The sequence below is a fragment of the Tursiops truncatus genome, chromosome 18 (assembly GCF_011762595.2).
Source record: "Tursiops truncatus isolate mTurTru1 chromosome 18, mTurTru1.mat.Y, whole genome shotgun sequence".
In the NCBI taxonomy this organism is placed as follows: domain Eukaryota; kingdom Metazoa; phylum Chordata; class Mammalia; order Artiodactyla; family Delphinidae; genus Tursiops; species Tursiops truncatus.
The window spans coordinates 24685010-24704161 of NC_047051.1; the positions used below are offsets into that span (position 1 = coordinate 24685010).

At 37.7% G+C, this 19152-nt stretch overlaps 1 protein-coding gene across 6 annotated transcripts in view; it reads left to right on the forward strand.

The window, feature by feature from the left end:
* VWA8 (von Willebrand factor A domain containing 8) overlaps positions 1–19152 on the forward strand; it is a 364937-nt gene that overhangs the window by 246529 nt on the left and 99256 nt on the right. For all 6 annotated transcript variants that reach the window (XR_012327693.1, XR_012327692.1, XM_073795252.1 and 3 more), the window contains exons 30-36: positions 109–219; positions 1189–1253; positions 1682–1807; positions 3147–3256; positions 3897–4051; positions 7987–8179; positions 15360–15441. Coding sequence is in view for 4 of the 6 variants with exons in the window: in XM_073795252.1 (XP_073651353.1) it covers positions 109–219; positions 1189–1253; positions 1682–1807; positions 3147–3256; positions 3897–4051; positions 7987–8179; positions 15360–15441 (842 nt within the window). In the remaining 2 variants the exon portion in view is untranslated. The remainder of the gene's footprint in view (positions 1–108; positions 220–1188; positions 1254–1681; positions 1808–3146; positions 3257–3896; positions 4052–7986; positions 8180–15359; positions 15442–19152) is intronic.

Here is a 19152-nt window from a genome sequence, read left to right on the forward strand (position 1 = left end):
CACTATTCCCTTTATTCCCAGGCTGCCAAGAGGCTGCTGCTAAATTAATTAAATAAATAAATAAATAAATAAACAGGCAAACAAACAAACTGTTCTCTTTATTTCCAGAGCAATGTCATCCTGTTGTTGGATACCACTAGCCAAGCCCTTCATCGTCTCATCTTACCTTCAGAAGAGTTTACACTTAAGAAAACTTTCTGGTGGAACAAGGAGGAAGCTGTAAGAAATACCCAACTTGTCCAGCAAATTGCCAAGGATTTTCCATAGCTTTCTAACCGTAAAAATGCATGCCTGCCCATCCCTTGCGGTGCCTTTTGTTTGCTATAATGCACAAGAGAATTCTCTTATTACTTGTAAATTTTAATATGATACAAATAGGTAGAATACATACATATATAATTCAATATCAGTAGCTTCTTTTTGTATCCATCATAGTCACATGAAGACTTGTCAGGACGCAACTCACAATAATAGGACATCATGAGCCATTTGAGTGTGGTATTCATGACAAATCCCTAACATGCACTTTAATAGTCACTTTAATAGTTTTCCAGTTACGAGTTTATGTTTGGATTTATGTAATGAACCTATGAGTGCAACAGCTGATTACATTTACTAGATAAATAAACGTTTTAGCTTATTAACTAAATTAAACTAGTAAACATTTTGGCTAACCAACGAGAATTTTTTCTGCCATTTAGAAAAAGATAATGGATATAAAATAAGGCTTACCCTCTGCCCTGCACGACAGCATACTTAGGTCTTAAAAGACCACGAAGAAAAGAGATATTTTAAATGTCATAAATATATCCAAATCTAAGAAACAAAATATTTCCTATGTATTTATGCTATGGTACAAATTCCACAGTTAATCACCAGATAGCATGTTTATTTCTAACCAGTATTTGGCATTTTTTTTAATATTCTTTTTTAAAAATATTTATTTATTTGGTTGGACCACCAGGGAAGTCCCCTAAAACATTATTCTAAAGATGTTTTAGTATGCAGTTCACAATTAATTTTGAAATATATTTTAATCTATGTTACCGTAAGAGTCTTGGAGTGGATAAAGAGGTAGCTTCTCAGAGAATTACATGTTGAAGAACTTTATTTAAGGAAAAGCAGCTGAATAGACCTGAATGCATCTGACACATTTAAAGTGAATATTTTGTTTTGTTTTGTCTCTAGGAAACTTACAAAATGTGTAAAGAATTTGCACACAAAAACTGGCTAGTATTCTACAAAGAAAAAGGGTGAGCTCTTTGTTGGAGATTTAATCTGGGATCCTTATTGTGTCCATTCTATTTCCTCCTTTAATTATGCTTGTTTATTGTAAAACTAATGTAATAAAATTAGAAATATTTTATTCTAAAAGTATCTTATCCCACATTGCAGAACATTGAAAAACAGACATAAGAAAAGACACTGCCCATAATTCCGTCTACAACCACTACTAGCATGGCCGCTCTCACTTCTTATTTTTAATTCTTATGCATACCTTCATATAGTTTAGAGTTTTATACATCTATTTTCTCAATTAACATTTTTCTATGTTATTATCTAGTCTTAAAAACATTGTTTTTAGGGTTGTATAATATATCATGAAATGACTGTGCCATGGTTACTCAACCAATATCCTCACCATTTCCTTTCAGACAGTTTTCTTTTTTGTTGTTTTCAGGAACACCCTGGCTGTGCTGGATGTTCTAGAAGGGCGGACTCACACCATCTCACTTCCCATCAACCTCCAGACAGTTTTTCTCGTAGCAGAAGACAAATGGCTTCTGGTGGAGAGCAAAACACATCAGTGGGTAGATCTACATAGCACCTCATGGAGTGTGCTCAGTTAGCCAGCATCCTGTCTCAGTTAGCCAGCTCTGTCTTCCTGTGTCTGTCTTTTAACAATTTCTGTATTTGGCAGCATCTCTATAGGTGAAACTTCGAAGAAGAGGGGACGGGAAAATTTAAATAAATTAAATGTAACTTTGCAGAGTAATTATAAAAGTGTTTCAGAAGATGACCTTGAAATTAACAGTGAAAACATAATGACTTTTACAACTGATCTGTATTTCTTTAGGATTTTTCCTGTTAGCACACTGAGAATTCACTGTATTCTTGCCAAACTAGAGATACTTCAAAATAGATTTTTAGTTTATCCTCTCTTCAAAGGGCCACAGTCTCCATCCAAATGCTGTTGCTTTTTTGTAACTTCACAGAATCCACCCCTTAGAAGCTTCTTCTTCATTTTATCTCGTGTGCTCTTATTTGGTTATGTTTATGTTTGTGTTGCCTCTTCCATTGGACCGTATACTTCTTGATGAAAAGGACATTATGTACACTTGGCATAAGTGGGGTGCACAGTAAATTTTGAGTCACCCTCCCTCATGCATTACACCTACTGGATTCATGCAGATTCTCTGGCCCTCTGCTGACAAGCAGAAGTGACCTGCTGCAAAAGATTCCTGGCTATTTATATATTCCTATATTAGAAATCTTACAGACAAGTAGATCAAGGGGATTACAGCAGTGAGGGCTTCTGTCCCTTAGCTGGTCACAAATCAGAGGTTGGGCTCCCCCTTACTTGCTGATCAGTCATATTAACAGCAGGCTCCATGATAGTACAGATGTGTCTCTTTAGAGTCACTTTTCTTTTTTTTTTATGGCCCTTCCTCTTACAGGAAGTATTGGATTTTCAGTTCACATTTATTACTGCATTGTTATTATGCACTGCTCTTATACAGTGTTAAGAAGTTATTTTTTTAATTCATGATGAAACTCTGAAACTGCAAATTATACTCAGAATATAAAAAGGAGGCTTTGGGGCTTCCCTGGTGGCGCAGTGGTTGAGAGTCCACCTGCCGATGCCGGGGACACAGCTTCGTGCCCCGATCCGGGAAGATCCCACATGCCGCGGAGCGGCTGGGCTCGTGAGCCCTGGCCGCTGAGCCTGCGCGTCCGGAGCCTATGCTCCGCAAGGGGAGAGGCCACAACAGTGAGAGGCCCGCGTACCGAAAAAAAAAAAAAAAAAAAAGAAGGAGGCTTTGGCGGGGGCGGGCAGGATATGGGAACTCTGATTTTTCCTAGTCTGGCCTCGTAGTTATTAGAAAAAGAAAGACTTTTCACTTAGATGTTTTGTCTGTTTACAGGAAATATCTTTTAACTAAGCCTGCACACATCGAATCTGAGGACAGTAGGGTTTGCCAGTTGTATGTGCTGAAAGAGGAGCTGCCTAGCACAGGGTTTGGAGTCACACAAGGTAAATACTGTGTTCTGTGTGTTTGTGGCTGTGTAGGTACATGCCTGCATACACACTGTCCTCTAGAATCATTTAAGGACAACAATATCAACATGTTAACTTTATACCAAAAAAGAAATCTTAGTCACTACACTAGAAACAGTAAGCAAGAATCTATCGTCTTTTAAATTCTGTCTTTGAATTTTTTAAACTAACAAGTCAGAATGTTTACATATATGTAGGTTCCAAGTCTATTTTAGGATTGCATCATTTCTTTTTTACACAGCCCATCAGTATTTCTACTTTATTCATCACAGTTTTGGGGGGATGAAAAATAATTATGAAAAAAATTCTAAAATATACCATTGCTAAGACTGGTTTGGGCCAGTTTCACCTCTTTCTGCAGAGTGCTATTATATTAATCTTGATTGCTAATAAAAATTTGAATTCTTGAATAAATACTTGAAATCACTTTGAGAAGATGCCATGATTGCGAAAACTGAGTTTTCTCAGACAAAAAGCCATGAGTGTAATTGAAAGCGTTTTCTCTTTTTTAATTTGTGCTTTTCTGTTTGAGTTGGTGAGAATGAATCTTGCAAAAATTAATTCCTGGAGCATTTTAGGGGCATATGGTGTTTAACGTTTCTCTGACACTTTTTAGAAACAGACTTCAGCATACCTCATAAAATTTCAAGTCATCAACTATCATCTGAAAATCTGAGTTCAGCTGTGGGACAAAAGATTGCCTCTCCTAACCGAATTCTCGCAGATGAGAATAGTTATGCTACAGTCGTTGTTGGTTTCCCAGATCTCATGGTAAGCATAAATTTCTTAAATGATTGAATAACTATTTCTTCCCCCCGTTTTGGTCTATACTCTATAAGCCTATTTGAGGGGTAATTAAAAACGTAATAATTTTCTGGTAAGTATTTCAGATCAACCTTCTGTTTTCCAGACCAGTCATTAAAAAAATTCATTCTATATGGTTTCATTGCTTGTTAAAAATTAACATATACATTGTAGTGCAATTATATAATTTAGTAAAGGAAAACCAGTATTCTCCATACATGGGAGCTCATGTGACAGGTAAATAGTTAACCTACTGACAGTGATTTTATATCATGCTGTCTTAATGTGTGCTCGTGTCATCTGTCAAGAGGGACAATTTGAGACTAACAAAATAATATTTCTTCTAGAATTTTTTAAAGTGAAATATGTTGGAGTCTCATAACTGTAGGTTAAATTTTTCAACACTCATGAACACCAGTCCACTTTCCACTGAGTTTTGCTCTGATTTATATCTTTGCTGTGTCCAGATTATACTATAAATGCTGGTGGTCTCAATTTAATTTGCTTTTAAATGGCTCCTTCTGCTGTTATTTACTATTATCTGTAAAGAAGAGGCTATTCATAATTGACTTGAGGTGAAACTAGGTACCATCTTCCCCTGATGGAAATGTGAGAACATGAAATATAAAGGTTATTTCAGCCCAAGTTGCCATCTCATAACCTTAGATGTAACTCCATGTGTTTTGATTAAACATTTAATTTTCATAATTTCCTTTGTAGCTTTTAGGTGGGATGATAGAGTCACTTAAAGATAAAAATATTGACTCTGCTTAATAGTACCCCAGTCTCACATGCCTCAAAATTTTCATGTAATTAATGAATGATGAGTACTTCAGGGTATAAGACTTCTGAAATCCAAAACCCGGTGGATAATGTGTGGCTTAGGACTTTGCCATATGTCTTCTTAATTATCAAGTAAAAAACATTTGCTGTGGATTATATATCTGAAAATGAAACATGTTGTTGGAATACGGCATCTACGGCAGCCTTGATTAAGTGAAAGAGTTATGTTTAATATGCTTTCTACAATGTTTGCTGCTATCAGTAGAGAAAATACTGGAGCTACTTTTCTGAAGGTGGAACTGTTTTAAAAATTGATCTTTTGATTGAAGAAATGAGTATAGAAATATAATGTCACTATAAAAAGGTAAGAAAGCTGAGTATAAGGTAATGTTTATATTGACCCTCTAGAAATGCTTTGTAGACTGTAGGACTAGGGACCTTGTTAAATTAAAAGCTGCATCTCCGTATTTATTACCCACCATATCGGAGATGTTCATGAATTTTTGTTTAATGATAGATTAGATCATTCAGTTAGACAGCCTTTCAGCATTTTATGAGAGCAGTCATATTTTTTAGACCCCAACACAAGTCAGGCACTCTACTATTCTAAACCATTTCATACATGATAATTAATTTTTACAACAATTGCACAAGGTTTTATAGAGAAAGAAACAAAAACAGAGAGGATATATCCCCCAGGCCACAAAGATATTGAATAAGGGATCTGGGATTTGTGCTCAAGGGTGACTGACCCTCAAACGCATATCCTTCCTACTATATACTACAGTGCCTTTCTGACTTGCTGTGAATTTCTTTTGATTCTTCACAAAACTATTAACAAAAGGGCATGTCATCTCTTATTAACTTTTTATAGCATTATCAAAGGCACCTAAATTATTATGAACTTATTATAACTCTCTTAACCTACTACCAGATGGCTACAAAAACCGACAGCAAGTATCATAGTGAATCCTCAATAGTGAAACGTTAAAAGCATTTGTTTCGATATCAAGAGTAAGACAAGGATACGCACTACCACCACTTCTACTAAACATTGTTCTGAGCGTCTTAGACATGATCCATTAGAAATTTTTTTTACTACCGTGACTTTCCTCAAAATTAAAAACCTCCATTCTGTAAAAAAGAAACTGTTAAGAGAATGAAAGGGCAGTCTACAGGCTGGGAGAAAATATTGGCAAATCACATGTCCAACAAAGGACTTGTATCCAAAATATATAAAGATTTCTTAAAACTCAAGAGTAAGAAAATAATCCAGTATAAAAAATGGGCAGAGTGGCCCATTATGAGGTGTCAGAGGTCAGGGGCTGAGCAGATGAGCAAGATATCTGTGGTGTGGGAGGGAGTAACAACTGGCGATTGGGAATCAAGTCCAGCCAGGATGAAGATGGTACCCCATGAAGGGGCAGCCTGGTGTGGGATGTGGGAGCCCAAGTAAGGTGAAGAGTTTGTTGATACATGCGCATAGCTCACTGTGGGCTATCAGGCCAAGCAGAGTGAGGAGGGCATTGGCCTGGAAGGGAAAGTTAGTGGTGGAGATGGGAGATGAGTCATATACAGTGGGACTGAGCCAAAAAGTAAGTATATGAAGGGTAATGACGTCTAGGTTTCTCACTGTTAAAGAAGGGAGTTACAGATACAGAAGGAAAGAAAACTAGAGTGAGTCCTATAGTGGTTGGATTGGAATTGTGTGTATCTGGGTGAACTCATGGTTTTCAATGTATTTAAGTAGATATAGAAATAAAATCGGAGGTAAATGTATAAAAAAAAATGGGCAAAAGCCTTGAACAGACTCTTTACCAAAGAGGATATATGGATGGAAATTAAGTACATGAAAAGATGTTCAACATCATTAGTCATTAGGGAAATGCAAAATAAAACCACGATGAGATACTACTATTGCCTATTAGAATGGCTAAAATAAATAAATAAATAAATAAATACTGACAATACCAAGTACTGACAAGGATGCAATGCAAATGCAACTCTCACACATGTTTATGGAAGAGCAAGGGCAAACAATAACCAAGACATTTCTGAAGAAGAACCAAGAATAAAAAGCAGAGGTAGGGCTTCCCTGGTGGCGCAGTGGTTGAGAGTCCTCCTGCCGATGCAGGGGACACGGGTTCGTGCCCCGGTCTGGGAAGATCCCACATGCCGCGGAGCGGCTTGGCCCGTGAGGCATGGCCACTGAGCCTGCGCGTCCGGAGCCTGTTGCTCCGCAACGGGAGAGGCCACAGCAGTGAGAGGCCCGCGTACCGCAAAAAAAAAAAAAAAAAAAAAAAAAAGCAGAGGTACTTGCCCTACTAAATTTCAAGGCTTATTATAAAGCTTTAGTAACTAAGACCACATGGTATTGGCCTAGGGGTAGAAAAATATACAGTAGAACAGAATGGAATGCCCAGAAACAGCTGCCTACATACATGAAACTTTTCCGATAACAGTGCTGATCAGTGGGCAAAGGTTAATGATATTTGAACAATTAGCTATCCATGTGAAAAAAAGATAAGCATGGAGCCCTGCCTCATACCACTCACAGAAATAAACTCCTGAGGGGTTAAGGAACTAAATGTGAAAGGCAAAACTTCAAAATGTTTAACAAATACATAGGAGAATATCTGTGATCTTGGAGTAGAGAAGGATAAATAGATATGTGGTAAAAATTTTAAGTAAAGCAAGAGAAAATAACACAAAATTTCAGAAGAATTGAAATCTAGGGAATATGAAAGAGAGGTGATTGAAAAGGGGCCTTCCAGGGGCTTGAGAAATACTGGTAATACTATTCCTTATGCCAGATAGTGGATGCTATAGTATAGTTATTTATAGTTACTTAAATTACCTGTATTATTATATTTCCTCTTTTTAGCTATAATTCAAGATAAAAAATGCGTTGCATGTTTCACACTTGTCTGAAAATTATGATTATTGATGAAGCAGCTCTCTTCTGTACCAAATTCAAAAAGGTTAAGGAATAATTTGATTTTCTTATATTTGTGAAATATAAGTTTACCACTGGTATCTGCTTAAAGGACTGCATTGTAAAAGTTGTGAATGTAGTTTATAATACTTCAGTGCTTGAATTCCTCTCCTTTTTTTTTTAGTCACCTAGTGAAGTTTATTCTTGGAAAAGGCCAACGTCTTTGCATGAATCGAGGGTCACTGATACATTCTATGGAGGGAAGAAGAAAATTGGAACTCCAAAGCAGAGCAATTGTGTGACGCTTTTGGATACTAATCAGATAGTCAGGATTTTGCCCCCAGGAGAAGTCCCTCTAAAAGATATCTACCCAAAAGGTAAGAAACTTACCAATTCCTATTTTATCAAGCTAGTCAAAGGTAGTTTGGTTTTGGTAGGGATATTTAACTTATCATTATCATTTTATATTTATGAATATGAATAATTTTAACAGGGTTTAGTAACTAAAAAGACCTATATGTGCTCAGAAGGGTTTCACTAAACTTCTCATAGGAGTTTAAGACTTTTGCCTTAAACTCCTGTGTCTAAAGGCCAGGGACTTATGCAGCCTGATTCACTTACCAGTGCCCTGAAAGTCAACTTATTTTTATTACTGCATATCTTATGCCAGGTCCTGTGCTGATCACTTTTCCTTGTATAAATTCGTTTAATCGTCAAATTCCCATTCTATCATTAATGTACTCTCAAGTTTATATGCAGGGAAACTGACAGAGAGGTAAAGTAACTTGCTGGGGTTCTCCCCAGCAGTGGTCAGCAGAGCCCAGATTTGCACCAAAGTCTTCCAACCCAAGGCCACAGCTACGCTTACTGAACCACACTGGCTTTCATCGTAAAGGATAATTATGAAAATTTTTGATCATCGAGCCACTGATTGTTATTTGCATCATGTGGTAGTAATATTGTCCTGTGTTTACATTCATTATATTAGTGTGGACTTCATAAATATAACACTAAACACATTATAATAATCTGTTACTGGGTTTGAAAAGTCCTGGTTATATGATAATGTTAGAATTAGTTCCTTCCAAATAAATCACCATTTCCTTAGAATGTTTTTTATGGTAGAAGAGGCAGGTGAATACACTGACAATTGCAGTGCAGTGCTATAGGCATATTCACAAGGTGATATATAAACACAAAGGAGGAGCTTACAAGCCAGGCTTGTGATTCCGAGCTGACTCTTGAACGATGAATGGGAGGGAATCGGATGAAGGAATTGTTCCAGGAAGAGAAAACCCCATGAGAAAGGTACAGAGGCATTACAGAGCACTCCAGGAGTTACAAGAAATTCTATACCAGAATTCAGTGCACCTTCATCCACCCAGAAACCAGTGGGTCAGCCCTGATACTTCTCCCTCATCCTCCACATCATCATCAATCACCATGTCCTTTGGATACAACCTTAATATACCTTACGTCCACCCACTTGTCTACAGTTGAGTTGCCGACATCCAAATCCCCACCATCTTGAACTGGAACGCTGCAGTAGCCCTCTGACAGAGTTCCCTCTTCCATTCTTCCCCCACTCCCCATTCTCCACACATCAGACAGAGTGTTGTTATTTAAGTATTTTATTGTTCTCATTTGTTCTTATTAGGGACCAGTTACACAGAGTAAAATTCATCCTTTTTAGTGTGTGGTGCTGTGAGTTTGACAAATACATACAGTTGTGTAACCATCACCATAACTGACAGAGAACAGTTCCATCTCCCCAAAAACCTCCCCTGTGCCACTCTGCCCTCAAGCCTTCTGCCTTCCCCCAGACCCCCGCTGATCTGATTTCTGTCCTTATTGATTTGCCTTTTCCAGCATGTCATATAAATGGAATCACACAGTATGTGGTCTTTTGAGTCTGGCGTCTTTCACTTACTATTATGTATTTGAGAATCATGTATGTTGTGTGTACCAGTTGTTTGTTCCTTTTTATTGCTGAGTAGTAGTCCATTGCATGGATATACCACAGTTTGCTTATCCATTCACAAGTTGATAGATATTTGTATAGTTTCCAGTTCTGGGCAATAATTAATGAGGCAGCTACGAACATGTTTGCACAGATTTTTAAGTGAACATAAGTTTTTGCTTCACTTGGGTAAATATGTAGGAATGGCATTTTTATGTCTTATGATAAAACTGCCCAACTGGTTTCCAGAAGAGCAATACCATTTTGCATTCCTGTCAGCAATGGTGAAAGTTCCAGTTGCTCTGCCACCTTTTCAGTGCTTGGTATTGTCAGTTTTTCAGCATTCTAGCAGGTGTGTAGTGATAGCTCATTATGATTTTAATTTGCATTTTCCCTAGTGCCAAATGATGTTGAGCATCTTTTCATAGCTATCTTCTTTAGTGAAACGTCTCTTCAAATCTTTTCCCACTTTCTGAATTGGATTACTTTTCTTTTTAATGATTTTTGAGTGTTCTTTATATATTCTAGATATAAGTCCAGCATCGGATACATGCTTTCCAAACATTTTCTCCCATTTTGGTGAAGGGCCAAATCTCTTATGTTTTCTTCTAGAAATATCATATTTCTAGATTTTACACTTAGGTTTGTACTCCACTTTGAGTTAATTTTCTTATATGGCGCAAGGTGTGGATTGAGACTCATTATTTTGCGTGGGGATAGTCAATTGTTCCAGTACCATTTGCTGAAAAGATTGTCCTTTTTCTATTCAGTTGTCTTTGGACCTCTTCAGAAAATCAACTGACCACATATGTGAGTCTGTTTATGGATTTTTGTTTGTGTTCCATTCATCTATATTGTGTTGGCCAAAAAGTTCGTTCGGGCTTTTCCATAACACCTTCCATAAGATGATACGGAAAAACCCAAACGAACTTTTTGGCCAACACAATATGTGTCTATCCTTTCACTAATACCAGACTCTCTAGATAAAGCAGAGAATCTTTGTCATCATCCACACTTCATTCATTTTCACTGCTGTACATACAGCACAGTCAGTTTATTCATCTGTTCTCTATTGGTGGTACATGTTTACGTTCTTTACAATTTTTTGCTATTACAAGTATTCTTGTACCAGTCTCCTTGTGTATATGTGGGGAGTCTGTAGGGTATATATCTAAGAGTGAAATTACCAAATTGTTACCCAAAGTTATTGTTCCAGCAGCATAAAAGATGAGGCTACTCTCCATCCCCATCTTCTCTTGCAAAGGTCAGACCTTTTATTGTGCACATCCTTGATTTCTAGTAAGTTTGAGTATCTTTTTATATGTTGTGATTTACTCTTCTGAAAATTGCCTGTTTATATATTTTTGCCATTTTTCTCTTGGTTGCTAGGAGTTTTATTTATCCTCATTTTTTAAGGTAATGTTCCTTAAATATTCCAAATGTATAGAAAGTGCTTAGGTTAGTGTCTGACACAAAGGAATAATTTTTTTTAATACATTTATTTATTTATTTTTGGCTGCACTGGGTATTCGTTGCTGTGCACAGGCTTTCTCTAGTTGCGGCGAGCAGGGGCTACTCTTCGTTGCGGTGCGTGGGCTTCTTATTGCGGTGGCTTCTCTTGTTGCAGAGCACGGGCTCTAGGTGTATGGGCTTAGTTGCTCCGCAGCATGGGGAATCTTCCTGGACCAGGGCTCGAACCTGTGTTCCCTGCATTGGCAGGCAGATTCTTAACCACTGCACCATCATGGAAACCCAGGAATAATTTTTTAAATGTGGGCTGTAAAAAAAAAAAAAAAAAAAATCCTAAGAGAATGGTAAAGGGAGATCTCAGGATGCTAGCTGTGCACAGGCCTAGGAATCAACCAGATTCCTAGGATTAGAAAAGTTGAGAAGATTTCAGGAGAGATGCCTCCAAGAAAGTGAAGTTGATAAACCCAACTATTTGAACACATTAAGAAATTTTGACATAGGGAAAACTTCGAGGATGAATTTGTGCTAGGTACGTAAAAAAGTAAACCAACAACAAAGCATGATTATTAACTCCATGAAAAGAAAAAGCAATAATGCTATGATAAGACATAGCTCAGCTGTAAAGAGCATTTATATAATCATAACAACATAAGTGCTGGATGTTAATCTAATGAAAAATTTTCATATAAATGTACTGGGGGATGGGAAAAATGAGGTGGTAGGCAGGGGGAGGGGTATGTGAAGAGTTAAACTCTCATCTTACATGGTGAGAAGTCAATAAATAATGCCTAAAACTAAAACATGAAGACAGCACCATAAGGATGAAGGTGAATACCAAAGAAACAGCTTTAAGAAGTTGAAAGCATCTCTGGGAGCAGAACATGAGGGGTGAGAGGAGGAAAGTCAAGGCTGATGACTTTTTCCTTCCGTCTGTTTGACTCTTTAATCTATGTGCCTATAGATCTCTAATGATAATTCAAGCTAAATTAATCTTTTTAAAGTAAATAGAATCCCACCACCTGATTAGTCAGGAACTAATGCACATCAGCCTTTTATTAAAGAAGTCAATAGCAATTGTAAAGGCTACTCTCCTGGTGGCTTTTACAGAGATGGTATAAATTGTGGTCAATGCAGATGGGGAGAGATTTACTTCTTTCTTCCAATCATTTTCCTTCTAGTTAAACGTTAGCTTTTTTTTTTTTTTTACTTTAAATCATAGGCCTCAGCTCTTTAAATACAAAATAATGACTCTTGATTGAAAGCAGTGTACTGTTTTCTGAACTTTGAGTCAATTCAAAGATTTGGTATTAGCACAATCTCAGGGCACACATCACTCTTTTAATCTGTGAATACAGAAGTGCATTTAACCTAGTAGTTAACAGAAGTACATCAATTTACATTGCTTGAAGGAGTGAATTTTTTTATATAATTTCATCTTCCCTCTGAAAATGCTCTTGGTTACCTTGTCTGACGGTTTTTATACCCCCTCCTAACCTTCGCACTGTGCGTCTAAGCTGTCCCCACTCTATATGGGAACCGCGCACTAAATGCTGCAGCAGTGACTTCCCTTTAATCATTAGTGAACTAATCCTGAGATATTTATACCTGTCTTCGAAATCCACCTGGATTATAAATGTAATGGAAATTTCCTGAACCTCCATCCTCTCTACAGTTTTGAAACATTTAAAATGGATAGACAAGGATTTGGCTAAGTTTGGAGGGAAATCTGGCCACAGTTTTCACTTCCTTAATTCAATCATGTATTCTGAGCTGATTTATTTTCAAATCCGGAAACATCCATTCTGATTATTTTTCAAGCCTTGCCATTACCACCATCACTACCACCACCCTTAAAGTGCTTTATAGCCACAAATTGCCTTTTCTGATACGTGAAAATATGTTTTAGCGCAAGGAATAAAATTCTTGCTTTCTCCTTCCTGAAATAGACACAGCCATTATTGCATTTTCTCATCCTCTTTATGCCATGGAATTAACTTTGCACACTGAAAAAAAAGAAAGAAAGAAAGAAAGAAAGCTGTAGAAAGAAAGATACTTAAAATGTGTTGGCTTACTTTGCTTTCTCAGGCAGTCTAAAAGCACTGGTGGCGGTAGCTCAGTCTAATACTACTACTTGTGAAGAGGAGAATGCGTCTAAGTGGCAGGCCAGATGCAGCTGCCTAGCTAGGCAGCGCTAGTGATCCCAACCGCTTCAGTAACTCATCATTTTTGGCAAAGAACCAGGGTCTATAAGTAATTCAACCCACTTCAGTTAGGTGCTAGCCGCAGGAACTGTCAAAAATGATATATGGTGCAAAACTTTGTCCAAGACTGACCTTATATCCCAGGCAACGTTTCCAATGCAGGCGGTGCATGACTTACGATAAGCATGTTGGCTTTGTACAAATGGCTATCTGAGGATGGCCAATTCAGCTGGGTGGTCGGGTTACCATAGTAACTCTCCTTCCTTACTCTCTGCTGTCCGTGGACATCACTTTCCCTTCCTCCTGCCCCCTTTTGCCCTCTGGGACCACTCCGTGCCTAGCTCTGCAGCTCATACCTGGCCCCAGGGCTGTGATTCCCACCCTAGAATCCTTTCGAAGTCCCTAAAGGCTCACAATGATTTAAAAAAAAAAAAGGAGCTTTCCTCTTTATGCTGTGGGCTCCTCAGACAAGGCAGGAACCACACACATCTCTTTCCTGTGTATCCCCAATGCTTCGTATAGTGTCTGGTGCAAAGTAAGCTCGATCACGTTTGTTGAATAAATAAGAGATATATTGAGGTTTTCAGATGGCCTACTCAAAAAACTTCAGCTGCAAACATGAAATTAAAATGCCAAGTTTCTTATTTTTTGTAAACTACATTGGATAAATTCAATGTGGACATTCCGGATATCTCATTCTAATCAGAAATTATAATAAGAGGTAGACAACAGACAAAATTCTTTAAGAGTATGGGTTCTTTGTAGGGGGATTTTTTTTTTTTAAAGAGACATTGGTGGCCAAGATTTTGTAAAATAAGGCATTTTTAAATTGCTGCCCTACGGTCAGCTCAGGTAGGATCTTTGTGGAGCGGTGGGCAGAGCAGAGATCTTAAAGCCAGAAGAAAGGCCTGGTTTTGAAAGCCTTCTCTATCTATCACTCTCCAGGCAAGTCCCATTATTACACCACCTCTGTTAAGTCTCTACTTCCTCATCTCTCAAACAGGAATCCAAGGTCTTTGTTGTTGTCAGTGTTAAAAACACTATCTACAAAGACTAAGCAGTGTTCCTGATGCAGTGTTCCTGACACAGTGGTGGCAGCTGGTGATGATGAGCATGGTGGTGGTACTCAGGGCTTTGGGGAAAAAGTCAATAAATGCCTGGAATTTGCTGGGAAACAACTCTAGAATTGGAGTTGAGGACTCTGTCCCCCCATATCTCATCACCCTCTCCTTCCCCGCCTTTTCATATTCTTCATGACCCAGAGTCCTCGCCCCACTGCTCAGTCCTCACCTCACCTTTTCTTGTCTTGAAGGGTCCTAATAATAACAGCCACTGTGGGTGGAGCAACTACTAATTGGGTGCAAATAATGTTTATGATGCTCAGATGCTGTCGTTATCCCCATTTTACAAATGGTGAAGGCAGGTCTCAGAGAACTAACTTGGCCAGCGTAAAACATAGTTAGGAAATATCAGAGCCAGGATTTTCTACCAGGCCAGTCCAGTTTCAAAGTAGGTGCTGATTCCACTGTGTTATACCGTCGTCGTTGTGATTTCCTGGGAAGGAAAAAGAGAATTCAAATGATGAAATATTTTCAAATAAACTGTAAGTGCTAAAATAAAACATTGACCCATTTGGGGAAGCTATCAAAGAAAATGAAAGGAATTTAGGTAATGCTCTTGACAGTAAAGAATCACTAACATGCATCTATTTCACAGTCTCTGTAGTTCCCTGACAAAAACATAATTCTGAGAGTCTAGCCTCAAGGCTGGAATTGGCCAGCGCAGGACCTTGTCAAGTGGGTCCCAGAGTTCTGCTCTACGCTCTAAACTTCATTCCACTTTTAGCAGCATCCATGCTTTCTTTAGGTCCTATTTTTGTATCATGCAGTAATTTAACCCTCGGCTCATGTCTTGACTTGTTTGCAGATGTTATCCCTCCACAAACAGCTGGTTATATAGAAGTCACTGATCTCCAATCAAAGAGACTCCGATACATCCCTATTCCTGGGTAATCTGTTTTCACCTTTGTTCTTAGCTTGTGTGTCAGATTAAAAAAATGAGTGAATTCTTATCGTGTACTCTGAATAAATGTGTGCTTTTTGCTTCCTTAAATAGCAAGCTCTTTTTTGGTTTTTTCAATTACAGTTGGTTTATATCTTGCTGTCCTGCATTCCTTTTTTTTTTTTTTTTTTTTTTTTTTTTTTGGGCCATGCCGCATGGCATGCGGGATCTTAGTTCCCTGACCAGGGATCAAACCCATGCCCCCTGCAGTGGAAGCACAGTGTCTTAACCACTGGACTGCCAGGGAAGTCCCTGTTCTGCATTCTTTACTGCCATTTTTATTTTCATTCTGGAAAAATGTTCAAATGTTACCTAGGTATAAGTCTAACAGCCTTCAAGCCTTCATTTTTCCTTGTTGATCTGTCCTAATGATAAATTTTTTTGAAACAGCATTTTTTAGTACAGCAAAACTTTTCATATTTATTAACTCCGTATATTAGTTTTCTGAGGTAAATGTATTCAAGATGTCAAAGGAGTTTAAATAGCATTGGTTTAATATTGTTTTTAAATATGTAACTGAGCATCTACCATTGTGAAGGCTGTACAGTAGCCAAAGGATTCCAGAGATTTGGAATGGAGCTCGTTACCACTGGCTGCTTTTATTACTGTTCAGCAGTGGAAGCAAAGCATTCGAACTAACTAGACTAAGGGTATAAAAGGAGAAGCAATGATGCTCCATCTCTCCCTTGACAGACACATGTGTCCTCACCTGTAGCCCATCCCTTTCTGGATGCATCCATGCCCGATCTCCCTTTCTCATCCTAAGCATGTGCCTGCTTTTGTATAGACTGATGTACATCCCCTCCTAACATGTACTCCCTCACAGGCAACTGAGGCCTCACAACACAGTGGTTAAAGGCTCACCCAAAATCCTGGGGAAAGGAGCCTGGAGAGGCTTCCAATGTCAGAGGAAGGCCAGCTACCCCTGTCAGTCACCCAGACGTCACCAGACCTCCTGTTGACCCACGCCTCCAACTCCCAGGAGAAAATTGCTCAGCGTGACTGTACAAAATAACTCAGAAACACAGTTTCATTTCTTAGGACCTTTTAGGCAGGTCCGAGAAATATGAAGAATAAAAGTATTATCCAAAGAAATAGATTTACTTGTTCCAACATATATAAGAATGTCTTCCTGGAACATCTTAATGTGTCAGTTTAATGAAAAATAGCTTTTCGTCATTTGGGGGAATTTCTTATTCCATTGTATGTTCATTAAAACATACTATTAGGGCTTCCCTGGTGGCGCAGTGGTTGAGAGCCCGCCTGCCGATGCAGGGGGTGCGGGTTCATGCCCCGGTCCGGGAAGATCCCACATGCCGCGGAGCGGCTGGGCCCGTGAGCCATGGCCGCTGAGCCTGTGCGTCCGGAGCCTGTGCTCTGCAACGGGAGAGGCCGCAACAGTGAGAGACCCGCGTACCGCAGAAAAAAAAACACATACTATTAGTTCAAGTAGCAAAAGAAAAGAACACCTTTTTTTTTTACATTTCTCAAGCATGATGATTTTTTTCAATATTTCTCTTAATTTCTCCCTAATTGACCCTAGCTTTTTATTTCAGTGCTTTTCTCTGTTAACTTTCTGTATGAACCATATGTTATACCTGCCATAGAAGTAACATCTGGAAGGGCAGCTATATATATTCAGCCAGTGCCAGCTGATCACCATACTTCATTCATTTAGTGCTGTGCTGTCCAATAGAAATAGAATGTCAGCCATATATGTAATTTTATGTTCTTAGTAGTCACATTAGAAAAGTAAAAAAAGAAACAGGTGAAATTACCTTTAATAGTGTTTTATTTAACCCATTATATTTAAAGTATTACTGTTTTGAAATGTATTTAATATAAACATTTTAATAATACTTGACATTCCTTTTTTCTTCTGCATCTTTGAAACCCAGTATGTATTTTACATTTACAGAACATCTCAATTTGGACTTGCCATATTTCAAATGCCATGTGGTTTAGAGTCTGTTCATTATCAGTATATCCTGAGTTTCTCTTGAGATTAACTATTGCCGTTTTTGGCATATATGTAATCCAAGGGAACAACCCATCTGGATTTCAGTTTTGTTGCTGGTTGCTTAAATTTAGTATTTTGCTAGATAGCAGGAATTTTCCATTTGATGGCTAACTTCCAATAATAGAAAACACAGTAAAACTATATGTGACTGCAGGGCCAAAATGAATACATCACTTTCACTCTCAGTAAAATGTGAGTATTATTCCTCAAATTTTTGTATTATTTGCATTTGTAAAATGATACTACTTAGCTCTGATATACAGGAGTATATAAATCTGGGCTTCACTCTACTATAATTCTATGTATTCCTTAAAGACTTTGTTATTATATATAAAGGGAATGTGCATTTTTTAAAAAAAGGTGAAGAAGAGATTCTAGACCTGGCGTGCAAGTTGTAGCAAATATGTGATATCTTCAAGCACATTTTTGACATACTGAAGAAATTGCCCCTGTAAATTTAAAGTTTCATGGTGGAGAGTTAAATAAGCAACCAGTAGGTACTGTGCTCAATAGAATCATTCATCTTGAGCACTTGTGGCAGAGTTTTAAACATCGTAGGTGGAGAAATTTCATTACTCTGAGTACCCTTTTACTTCACCATCTGTACCTACTAATTCTTTTCCTAAGGCAAATATTTTTTGAGAGAGCACCATGAGATGAATCCTGTATTATATCAAATGTTATCTTCGTTGAGTCCTTCTAGTAGTTCTGAAACACTTCTTCCATCCTACTGTTTTTGTTCTCTTCATATAAACATTTTCTAAGACTTCCATGTTCCACAACGGCTGGCTTTGTCACTCTGTGTTTAGTATCTACTAAGGCAGACTGATAAAAAGGCTAAAGTCGCCTTGATTTATTCTTTAGTATATTATAAGAATTTACCCACTATGTAGTAGTTTTGTGGTTTTAACAAATCTACATTGATAGTGTATTATGTTTTTATTATCTGTTAGATCATCCCTTTAGACCATTTATTTCATACAGAAAATATCAGATGTATTTAGAGAGCCAACACTGGTAATTAGAATTTATAATCTGTGTTTCTTTTGTGTAGTGAAAGCTATACTGAGGTAAAGGAAGTGTGCAGTTGACTCTTATAGGTGAAAGTTGCATTCCTAGAAATGACTATTTCTGTATATAATATCAGAAATAGGTATATGTATGAAATATATAATACAAGAAATATATAAATTCTTTATTATAAATCCTTATAACTTTCTAAGTTAGAAAAGGCAAAATATTAAATATAAATGCAATTAAAGCACATAAACAAGACATTAGTTTCAGCACTGACCTTAGACCCCTAAGGAGTGTGTCCAGCGCTGAGGGTATGTGAGGTGTCAGTTGGTGTAGAGTTTCTTTCTTCCTGACAGTGAATGCTAATGTCATCCAGGATCTACAAATACAGGAATATGTAAATAACCAGTAAATAACTATGTATTTTTTCCTTACATGTGGATCTGTTGGTATCTTATCTTTTAATTGTGCTTACTATTAGAATGTTTTTTTAAAGCATTACTTTTCTTACTGAAGTATAGTTAATTTACAATGTGCGTTAGTTTCAAGTGTAAGCAAAGTGATTCACGTATACATATATATATATTCTTTTTCAGATTCTTTTCCATTATAGGTTATTAC